General features: G+C 37.9%; 1 protein-coding gene across 4 annotated transcripts in view; it reads left to right on the forward strand.

Moving 5' to 3' along the window:
* LOC105483478 (CXADR Ig-like cell adhesion molecule) overlaps positions 1–12280 on the forward strand; it is a 115202-nt gene that overhangs the window by 60630 nt on the left and 42292 nt on the right. For 3 of the 4 annotated variants that reach the window (XM_071095506.1, XM_011744378.3, XM_071095505.1), the window contains exon 7: positions 1046–1229. In XM_071095506.1, the coding sequence (XP_070951607.1) occupies positions 1046–1229 (184 nt within the window). Of the gene's footprint in view, positions 1–1045; positions 3903–12280 lie in introns of those variants that run through there. The other variant, XM_011744377.3, reaches the window with a different exon arrangement.

Genomic DNA, 12280 nt, shown 5'->3' on the forward strand with positions numbered 1-12280 from the left:
TAACCTGCACACATTCTTCTGTATACTTTGAGTCATCTCTAGATCACTTATAATACCTAATGTAAATACTATGTAAATGATTGTTATAGTGTGGTGTTCAGGGAATAATGACAAAAAATCTGTACAGGTTAGGTACAGACAATATTTTTAAAAAAATAATTTTCTATACATGGTTTGTTGGCTTCACAGATGTGGAACCCATGATTATGGAGGGCCAGTTGAGCTCTCTGTCAGTGTTTGGTATGAAAATTCTTAGGCTTAAATTCCCAGCAAACTTAAATCTGTAGTGTTTTCAGCTAAGGTTTCAGATAACTTTAATACAAAAATGATTTTTTCTTTTCTTTTAAAAATTTTTAAAATTTATCATTTATTTATTTTTTTGAGACAGAGTCTCACTCTGGCACCCACGCTGGAGTGCCATGGCGCAATCTCGGCTCACTTAAACCTCCGCCTCCTGGGTTCAAGTGATTCTCCTGCCTCAGCCTCCCGAGTAGCTGGGATTACAGGCACCTGCCACCAAGCCCAGCTAATTTTTGTACTTTTAGCAGAGATGGGGTTTTGCCATATTGGCCTGACTGGTCTTGAACTCCTGACCTCAAGTGACCTCCACCTGCCTTGGCCTCCCAAAGTGCTGGGATTACAGGCGTGATTAAGATAGAAATATATTTGTAGGTGTTAGTGTTTTCTCAACTATAAAGTGTTACATGGCTGTAACTAGATTATCTTGACCAGTGATACTAGAATATGAATGATTTGAGATTTGTGTTTTGTAAGACAACATTCTAGAATCATCTACATTTGTGTAAATACCATATTTTATTAAGTGTGAAGTCATAACTCTAATCACAATGACAGATTGGGGACAGATGCAGAATTTATGACGTTATGGCTTGCACTTTTTGCTTTTTTGTGACACGCATACACACACACACTTTTATATGTTTGGTACCTAAATACAGGCTCTTATCCATGCTTCATAGCTTACATAATTGTAGGTTTTTAGAAATTTATTCTCTTGACATGTATTGGGGATTTTGCTTTCCAGGGAAGATGTGCCGCCTCCAAAGAGCCGTACGTCCACTGCCAGAAGCTACATAGGCAGTAATCATTCATCCCTGGGATCCATGTCTCCTTCCAACATGGAAGGATATTCCAAGACTCAGTATAACCAAGTACCAAGTGAAGACTTTGAACGCACGCCTCAGAGTCCGACTCTCCCACCTGCTAAGGTAGCTGCCCCTAATCTAAGTCGAATGGGCGCGATTCCTGTGATGATCCCAGCACAGAGCAAGGATGGGTCTATAGTATAGAGCCTCCATGTGTCTCGTCTGTGCTCTCCATGTTCCTTTCCTTGTTTTGATATGTGAAAACCTATTCTGGTCTAAATTTTGTTCCTAGCCTCAAAATATAGCAAAAAATAATCAGGAACTGTAAGGACTATATTTTTGAAAATTTTTGTTTGGTTATATTGAAATAGTTACAGGTATTAAAGTTAGTAAAGACAAGTTTACCATCTGAAAAAGCTGGATTTTCTTTAAGAGGTTGATTATAAAGGTTTCTAAATTTATCAGTACCTAAGTAAGATGTAGCACTTTGAATATGAAATCATAGGTGAAGAAATTGGTGAACTTACTTGCATACCAAGTTGATACTTGAATAACCATCTGAAAGTGGTACTTGATAATTTTTACCATGATTTTTAGGATGTGTATCTCATTTATTTATGGCCCACCAGTTTCCCCCAAATTAGTGCAGAAACATCCATGACAAAATTACTTATGTATGTTTGTACTTGTTTTTATAGCTCCTTTGAAAACAAGATCTTGTGTTTGGAATATCTCTAAAAACATAGAAAACACTACAGTGGTTTAGAAATTACTAATTTTACTTCTAAGTCATTCATAAACCTTGTCTGTGAAATGACTTCTTAAATATTTAGTTGATAGACTGCTACAGGTAATAGGGACTTAGCAAACTCTTTTATATGCTAAAGGAGCATCTATCAGATTAAGTTAGAACATTTGCTGTCAGCCACATATTGAGATGACACTAGGTGCAATGGCAGGGATAGATTTTGTTGGTGAATAGTCTCATGCCTTGAGATCTGTGGTGGTCTTCAAAATGGCGGCCAGCCAGATCAAGGATGTAGTATTTCATAGTTCCCAACTAAATACTGGCTTTCCACTTTAGGTGATATTTTTATTAGAAAAATATTATAACTCATTTATTGTTTGACAATTATAGATTGAAATTTCCTAATTTATTCTAAATTTTAAGTGGTTCTTCGGTTTCAGTGCTTTATGTTGTTTGTTGTTTTGGGATGGTGTTACATATTATATGTTCTAGAAACACGTAATCCTAAATTTACCCTCTTGAATATAATCCCTGGATGATATTTTTATCATAAATGCAGAATAATCAAATACATTTTAAGCAAGTAAGTGTCCTCCATCAATTCTGTGTTCCAGACTTGGGAGGATGTACAGTTGCTGTTGTGTGACCAAACATGTGTCTGTGTAGTTCTGGCAAATCAAGCTGAGCTTCAAAAATGTTTGAGTCTTAGTTTTGTGAAAGTGATTTATTCTTAAAGAAAAAAGAAAAAGAAAAAAAGATAAGAAAAAGGAGTTAAGGGACTACTCCTCCTTGCCAAATGTGCTAAATATCATTTTAGGAGAAGAAAGTGGATTTATTGTATTTCCCTTAAGATTGTGAGGGAGTGTGGATATAGTAGAATGAGCCAACAGTCTCTTTATAATAAATACGGTCTGCAATAAATTCTTTCACTAGCTCTAAAACCTTTCCCTAGATTTTAGTAGGGAGTTGGTTTCTGTTAATATCTTTGGGTGCTGTGGTGGTAAATGCTACATTATAAATGGTGGCATGTATTTACGGTTAGAGTATTGTGTGTACACTTTTTAATGGTAAACTTAAGCTGAATGTGTAATGGATTTGTGTATAGTTTTACATATTTGGAAGCATTTTAAAAATAGGTTTTAACCTTACATAAAATTACTTTTATACTTGTGTTAACATTTTCATCTGTGCCTTTTGGGTAATTTAATTTCTATTATGAATTTCTGGTGCCTATGAGCTAGCTATCACCTACCTGAAAGGTGCTTAGAGGTGAAGGTACTGTTTCTAAAAACACATCACTGTGACACCTTTCTATCCTCACATTTCCAAGCTTGCCTCTTTTCTGTTCTTTGTGCATATCACTTAAGCGATTGTGTTATTCATAAAGATTTAGAAATTTCAATATTCCCAACACTCTGACTATGTTTCTGGTTTTATAACAGTAGCCATTTTTGAATGTCAGATGTTCGGCCTGTTTTATATGAATAAAGTTTATTTATAAAGTATTATAAAAAGTAAATAAACAGAACATTAATAATAAAATTTTGGTTCTTCCTATTCCTGACTTTCATATAATGAACATTATCCTATTGATCTAAGTAGAAGTTATAGAAAGTGGACACGTATAAGACTTTCCTTCCTTTTTTTTTTAATAACACATGAGGAACAAGACTTTTCTTCCCATATATTTCATATTTTAGAGGACATTATTTTATAGGCTTATGTCTCACTGTAAAATTCTGTCAGCCAAAGAGTACTGATAAATTTTCAAGTAGTTCTCGCTGATAATTTCAGTTGAACCAGAGATCAAATATTTGCTCCCGAATTGCTATTGGTAATCAAGTAGTTGAACAAAAAATTACTAAAGCATTTCAGTTAGATCAGTCAAGGACAGTACTGCATCTTAATAGCAAAGCCATTTGATTCTACTTTATAACTGAGAGACTCGATACTATCCATCTCTGTAGGTTACAAAGGATAATTTGAAGAGAAATGGTACTTTTGAATATATAGTTCTGTACATTTTTTGTTTTTTTTAAAGACATGGGGTTTCACTGTGTTGCCCAGGCTGGTCTCAAACTGCTGGGCTCAAGAGATCCTCCTGCCTCGGCCTCCCAAATTGCTGGGATTACAGGGGTGAGCCACAACATCCAGCCAGTTCTGTACTTTGAATATGGAGTCGTTTACAGCTATTTTTTTTCTTACTGGCAATCTTAACTAATATTATTCCCTTATTAGAGAGCCTCTCACTCCCCCACCCCCTAAAATGTCTGTGATTCATGACAGTAACCAATTATTCTGGACAAATTCCTTCCTTTTAATTTGAGCTATCTGTCATGGACTTTCTAAAATAGAAACACAGCCTGAGTGTATCTTAGGGAGAGTGGGATTGAAAAATCCAAATCACTATCCATATAGATCGTGGATATAAAGAGATACCTGATTTTTATTAAAAAGATACTTTTTAAAATTTGAGAGTTAATCTTGGAAATTTGGAACAAGTAAAGGGGCAAGTAAACATTTTGATTAAATATCAAAGGAACTCATTGCATGAAGGTGACTATCAAATTCTGTGATGTGTGGCTTCTTAAAAATATTCTCAGTGTCTTTTGTATGCGTGCAGCATGTACATTCGATGTTATGTGAATGTTAAGAGTTTTTTCTTCTAATTTTCACTTCAGCAGTGTTTAGGGCTTTCAGATGCCTTATTCCAGTGTGAACAGGAAAAGTTCGTATTTTATGTGGTTAATGCTTTGATGTGTCACATAAAGAGTAGTTTGTAGAAAATGTTGGCACAATTTTAACTTCTTAGTGGCTTGTGACATTATATTATATATATATATATGTACATATATCTTTATAACATTCCTGTGTTTAGTAGTGTAAATGTTCTGGGCAAGTTTTAATATTTTGAATGCCTTTGGATATTCCAGCAACAAAGGCATTATGTTCTGCAATAGGATTTCTTACTCATTTACCTATTTTAACACTGAGATAGGCCATAACTGAGCACAAATTCCTTTTATAAATGTCATAGAAGCAGGGAAGAATAATAAACAAATGTGTGAATTGTGGTTCAGTTTATTTATCTTTCGGGAAGGCTGATCATTTATCTTATAGCAGATAACACCAGCCTCCTATTCATTAAGGTTAACTTTTGTAAAGTGTCTTATTTTATAATTTAAGAATATAGTACATATCAGTTGGGTTTGGTTTTAGTCATCGAGACTAAAAGTTCCATCAAAACAGAACTTCGTGTTTTCTGCTAACTTATTTAATGACACGAGTTTTAAGAGAACCACAATTCATTGATTCACTTATTCTTTTCCCTAATTGTGAATTTTAGTGAGAAATACACTTGTACTACTGAGAAAAATATTTTGACACTCCACGTGTGCAAAGTATAGAATTGATAGTGTCAGTTTCAGATTTTGTATGTACGATTTCTGGCTTATATATCCAATGGTGCAGATTTTGAAATTTGTAAGAACAAAATTTGTTAAGAAAAACAACTTGCTCTAGTTTTGTGACCTTGTGTACTTTTGAAATAAAATCGAGAAAGCATTTCTCTGCCTCATGGTGTGGCTTTATTGTGCCTTTTATACAAATGTCCGCTAAAGCTTCAATATTTTATTCCTCCCTGCTTGCTGTGTCATGGTTTCCTTTCCCCCCGTGCATCCTCTAAACAGAAAGAATAAAGATTGCAACAGTCATATTCATACATCGTTGAAAACATGTCAAGCATACAGACCAAAATCTCCCCATTCCTGTGTGCTTATATAATAGTATATAATATTTGGGGTTCTGTGATCATTTCAGAATTTACAGTATAAACTCAAACATTTTTCAGATACGTTGCCGAATGTGTGTGTATATACACAGATGTGAGGCTGGGAAGTCAAAGATCAAGGCACTGGCAGATTTGGTGGCTGGTGAGAGCTTACCGTCTGTATCAAAGATGGCGCCTCTTGCTGTATTCTCACATGACAGAAAGGAGGAAAGGGAGCTTCCTCTAGCCTCTTTCATAAGGGCCATTAATGCTATTCATGAGAGTAGAGTCCTAATGACTTGATCACTTCCCAAAGGGGCCCCACATCTGAGTGCTATCACGTTGGGTATTAAGATTTCAACATATTGGTGAGATTTGGGCTTCTGGCTAATAAAATATATATCAACATAAGAATTTTAGGGAGGCACAGATATTCGAACCAAAGTAACGTCTCATTTTGGCTTGAAGTATTTTCATTGACTATAAATGTTGATTTCAGGAAAAACCAGAATGGGCTATTGATGCTACTGTAAGAAGCATGTTGAGGAATATTTTGTTTATACCAGGGTTTCTCAACCTCGGCACTATTAACATTTTGGGCTGGATAATTCTTTGTTGTAGGGGACTGTCCTGTGCATTGCAAGATGTTTGGCAGCGGCCCTGGCTTCCACCCACTGGATGTCAGTAGCACCCTGGCCCCCCCACCAGCATGCCCATCACAGTTGTGATGATAAAAAGTATTTCCAAACATTACCAAATATCTCCCCTGGGGTCAAAGGCAAGTCACCTCCTTTTGAGAACCACTGATTTATACTGATGTGAAATTTTCTACTCAGGGATTAAAAGGTGAAGAGCACAGGACATAGTGCTAGAAGGCACAGGACATGCTTAAATACCACTTATTACTAGTTGCTTCACTTTGCTTCAGTTTCCTAGTGCTTCAAATGGTACAAAATACCTACCTTACAGGGGATGTTGGAAGATTTCAAAGAGATAGAATTGATACAATAATGAAAGTTGTTGGTATTTACCCCTGATAACTGGGATACTGATAATGGTACACAGACTTTCAAGGAATCGAGATTTACAGTGCAATAGGCTAAGTGAAACCGAGAATAATTAAATGCCTTTAATTTAGACCATATCTTAATCTTATAGCCCTAATGGCCAAATCATATTTCTGGTTAACAAATAGCAAAGCTGATTAAACTGAGACAACATTGGGTATGAAGTAGTTTATTATTCAATAAAAATAGTGTAAGTCTAAGGCATAATCAAAGATAATTTCAAGATGCAATAATACCAACAGTGAAAAAATCAAGAAGCTAGTCCAAGAAATTAAGCTTGGGTTTTTTTTGCTGGTGTTTCCAAAGTATAAATCAAACATACCTTGTTACTTAGATGATTTTTAAATTGTGTTAAATATTTATAGGGGAAAAAGTTGCTACTCTAAGGTAACTATACAAAAAGAAGCTATTAGGTTCTCCTAGATTAGGGGTACTTCTGTGCCCTCCTCAATGTCAGCACGGGTCTTTTGTGGCACAAAACCTTTGCATTCTAATTGTTTCACCTGCTTGATAGACCTCCTTCAGTACTCTGGAGGTGATTTACCTACCTCAGTCCCCACTGCCTACCTCGGTGACTTCCAAATTACTCAGTAAATGCTGAGTGGATATTTAGTAAGAAAACTATGGACACTAGGGACAAATACGTGTTCGTTAAATATGCATCATATGTTCTGCAAGGCCCCTGGCCTGGTCTCTTCAAAAAGGCAGTATTGGTCAGGTTTGGTGGCTCACACCTGTAATCCCAGCACTTTGGGAGGCCAAGGCGAGTGGATCACTTGAGGTCAGGAGTTCGAGAGACCAGCCTGGCCAACATGGTGAAACCCCGTCTCTACTAAAAATACCAAAAAAAAAAAAAAAAAAAAAAGCCAGATGTGGTGGTGCATGCCTGTAATCCTAACTACTTGGGAGGCTGAAGTGGGAGGATGGCTTGAACCTGGGAGGCAGAGGTTGCAGTGAGCCAAGATTGCGCCACTGCACACTCCAGCCTGGGTGACAGGGTGAGACTCCGTCTCAAAAAAAAAAAAAAAAAAGGGCAGTATCATGAGAAAAAGGATGAGTATGTGCAGTGAGGGGAAAGGCTGCACTTGGCTTAAGGAGTTAACTTGCCCAAATACAGCATGAGGTTACCTGACTCAATAGTAGCGAACACGGAAACAAAACTCATTATCAGAAGCAGTTTATAAATATATTTCTAAAGCCCTTCTTACGAATTCCTGCTGAGTAGGTCTAGGGTGAAATCAGTGACTCTTCTCTCCCAGATTATTTCAATAATTAACCAACTTTGGGAGCCTCTGGCTTAGGAAACCCTTTGCAGATGACTGATTTCCATGCTAAGGCACTAACGTTAAGTTTTTTTCCCCTTGGGCTTCACAAAATTGCAGACTTTTAGTGTGGTTGAAAAAAAAATACCTACTTAAAAATTGTTTAATTTGGTATACTAATAATATTTCTTAGTATCAGAATTTGAGGTGATCTGCTAAAATACCTAAAACAATTTCATAAAAGATTTTAGCTTTCCACAAAACCTGAAGAGTATTATGTCAAAGTCTTTTTAAATAGCTAGTCTCCTGAAATACCTAGGCATTTACAAGTAATTTTTATGTGTGATTGTATTAGCCGTAAAAAAATGCTACAAACTGCTTGAAGAACAGAAATGTGTTATAGTTCTGGAGCTGGAAGTCCAAGATCAAGGTGTTGGCAAGATTGGTTCCTTCTGAGGGCTGTGAGGGAGGGATCTGCTCCAGACCCTGTCTTTGGCTTGTAGTTGACCATTTTGTCCATCTCTCTTCCCTCTATGCATGTCTGTCACCGTGTGTGCATTTCCATTTTTTAAGGACACCAGTCACCGAATTAGGACCTACCCATATAACCACATCTCAACTAATTGCATCTGTAGCAAATCTGTTTCCAAACAAGGTCACATTCTGAGATTCTAGAGAATCTGAGACTTCAACATAGGAATTTAGAGGATGGGGACACTTCACCCCGTAACAGTAATGATGACTGCACATTTTGAGAGGGACTAATAAGATAGTGTGCATTGGTATAAAACATGTACCCAGAGGGTTCTCTGTTTAACTTTCAATGGCATAATAACAGTATCAACACCTAAATAACTATGCCAACATAGGTATTTCATGATCCTCAACTGCCTCCGCCTGCCCCAGAAATATACTATTTTTATTTCAAATATGGGTGACTTTGTTAACTTCACATCTGCCTGTCAAGTGAAAAAGTAGTTGATGAAACAGTTATGAGGCTGGGCACGGTGACTCACACCTGTAATCTCTGCCCTTTGGGAGGCCGAAGGGGGTGGATCACTTGAGCCAGCAGTTCGAGACCAGCCTGACCAACATGGTGAAACCTCATCTCTACTAAAAATACAAAAATTAGCTGAGTGGTGGCGCATGCCTGTAATCCCAGTTACTCAGGAGGCTGAGGCAAGAGAATTGCTTGAACCCAGGAGGCAGAGGCTGCAGTGAGCCGAGATCGTGCCTTTGCACTCCAGCTTGGGCAACAGAGCAGACCCTGTTTAAAAAAAAAAAAAAAAGGAAATGATTATGAATTTGTCTTTTTAAGTGAATCTTGCTGACAAGATAAAACTACTTTTTGAGGGAAGTAAAGCTTAAAGGAACTTGTACATTTCACACTTGATCTTAGCCAAAAGGCCAAGAAGTGATAAGAACTTCTACATTTTAAGTTATTCACAAGATAACTATGAACCTGAAATAGTTTGTGAAGTATTTCAGAAAGGTAATGCACAAAGTATAGAGTGAAATCTAACTCACCCTCTCACCTCCCAGTTTCTGTCCCCACTTCCCCTTCAAAAGGCATTAACTGATTGCTGCTTCAATGTTGGTAATTTTTGAATAGGTCATCTATTTCACAGAATAAAATTCAAAAGGTCTGAGTATATAGTGAAAAATATGGTCAGTTTTTTATTTACCCTTCTAGGAATGTTCTGTACATATTCAAGTACTCGTGTATGTGTGTTTGTGAGTTTATCCTGAATATTTATTTTAAAAAGTTAACAAAGAATGGATTGGTCATGATGGATGAGTGGATATTAGGTTTTTGGTTGGAGCAACTGTGTGGGAAATTATGATATGAAACTAGGAAAGATAGATTAGCAAATTTGAAAGTAGAATCCAGGCCGGGCGCGGTGGCTCAAGCCTGTAATCCCAGCACTTTGGGAGGCCGAGACGGGCGGATCACGAGGTCAGGAGATCGAGACCATCCTGGCTAACCCGGTGAAACCCCGTCTCTACTAAAAAATACAAAAAAAAAAAAAACAACTAGCCGGGCGAGGTGGCGGGCGCCTGTAGTCCCAGCTACTAGGGAGGCCGAGGCAGGAGAATGGCGTAAACCCGGGAGGCGGAGCTTGCAGTGAGCTGAGATCCGGCCACTGCACTCCAGCCTGGGCGACAGAGCGAGACTCCGTCTCAAAAAAAAAAAAAAAAAAAGAAAGTAGAATCCTGTTTTAGCTATGCAACATATAAAATATCTATTACAATCTAGGCATGATGATAGGAGGCAGGTGAATTACCAGCTTGGACCTAAGTAGAAAATTCAGAAATGGAGAGAAAATTTGGCAGTTTTAAGCCTTAAGGCAGATTTTTGACAGGAATAGATGAAGTCATCATGGTAGAGAATGCAGAGAGAAGTAAAGGCAGTGGTCGGAGCCCTAATTCTTTGAATGTTCTGAAGTGAAGCTAAGGAAATCAGTTTTGAACATGTTGAGTTTGAGAAGTTTATTAGATATACAAATGGAGATGATGAATAGATATCTAGATGTATCTGGAGTAGGAGAGAGGACTGGAGATAGAAAAATGTTGATTACCAAGAACGTGTGTGATATACACAAGTGCCCAAACTATGGCACTTCACTCAAACAGGAAGTAGGAAATGGAAAAATGTGGAATATATATATTATACATACACACACACACACATACATACAGACATAAGGGTTGATATTTAGGGGTGCAATGCTGTCAGCCAGTGAGAAAGATAATATTCCTGGCAACCTTGAATAAAGTGTCTCATTCTATCTGCTGCTGTTCCTGTTGGGAAGGCTTTTCTGTTTTCTGTTTTGTTTTTGTTTTTGTTTTTGAGGCAGGGTCTTGCTCTGTTGCCCAGGTTGGAGTGCAGTGGTACAATTATAGCTCAGTGCAGCCTCGATCTTCCTTGCTCAGCAATACTCCTGCCTCAGCCTCCCAAGTAGCTGGGATAGCAGGCATGACAACATGCCTGGCTAATTTTTTTGATTTTTAGTAGTGAGAGGTCTTGCTGTGTTGCCCAGGCTGGTTTTGAACTCCTGAACTCAAGTGATATCCCTGCCTCATCTTCCTAAGTCCTGGGATTACAGGTGTGAGCCACCATGCCTGTCCTCAATTGTAAAATTTCTCAAGTTAAAAAGAAAAAAATGATTTTATGCTGGGCGCAGTGGCTCATGCCTGTAATCCCAGCACTTTGGGAGGCCAAGGCTGGTGGATCACCTGAGGCCAGGAGTTCAAGACCAGACTGACCAACATGGTGAAACCCTGTCTCTACTAAAAATACAAAAATTAGCCAGGCGTGGTGGTGGATGCCTATAGTCCCAGCTACCTGGGAGGCCAAGGCAGGAGAGTTGCTTGAACCCGGGAGGCAGAGGTTGCAGTGAGTTGAGATCGTGCCACTGCACTGTAGCTTGGGCAACAGAGCAAGGCTCCATCTCAAAAAAAAAAAAAGTTTTTAAGGGCTTTGGAAAGGAGGAAAAAGAAATATGCCCAACAGGGTTCCATTGACTGAACAAATTTAATTTGGTATAAATGCAGTAAGTGCTTACCAGGCTGTTGGCAAGGAGATGGAGAATCCTCCAAAAATACTTTGGACAGGATAACGCCATAAAAGGAGCTTGGGAGATAACCAGCTCTGTTTCCATCTCTGGCTTCACTACTTACTAGCTGGATGACCTTAGACAAACCACTTAACCTCTCTCTACTCCTTTACCTCACAAATAAAATAGGATAATAGTATCTACCTTGTAGTATTTATCCCAATTTTTATGGGATTGCTGTTTACATATGTCAAGTATACAGGCTGGCACCTGGTCAGTGCTCAGTTAAGTGTTAGCTTTTAGCATCATTATTATTCTTGAATTATACTAGTAATATTTGCCTCATTACCTCATATAAGGTAACTATATCCCACTTTTCCTGGGGTAGGTTTATGTCTGTTACCGTGGTGTAATTGATAACAGCAATAAATCATTTGCTCTCAAAAGTGTGTTGGATTGGGCAGTAAGATGTATGGTTACCCTGCCTTTGGGATTTTTACAGTAACTCGGAAGTAGTAGTCCCTTGGTGTTACGTACTAACCGTGAGAAAAATAAATGTCTCTACTCACACCTTCTCTGTCACTGTTCAATCAAAAGCAGAACCAGCAGGTCCAAAGATAGCAAGTTATCTCTGTTCACAATTACAGGCCAAGCGCTTTGTTCCACTCTTTCGCCCCTTCTCACTTCTGCACTTGACTAGTCTTTATTTATTTAAAGACTATTTATTAAATAGTCTTTAAATTTATTTTTTTAAAAAGCACCATATTTATA

Source organism: Macaca nemestrina, chromosome 4 (genome assembly GCF_043159975.1).
Source record: "Macaca nemestrina isolate mMacNem1 chromosome 4, mMacNem.hap1, whole genome shotgun sequence".
Lineage (NCBI taxonomy): Eukaryota > Metazoa > Chordata > Mammalia > Primates > Cercopithecidae > Macaca > Macaca nemestrina.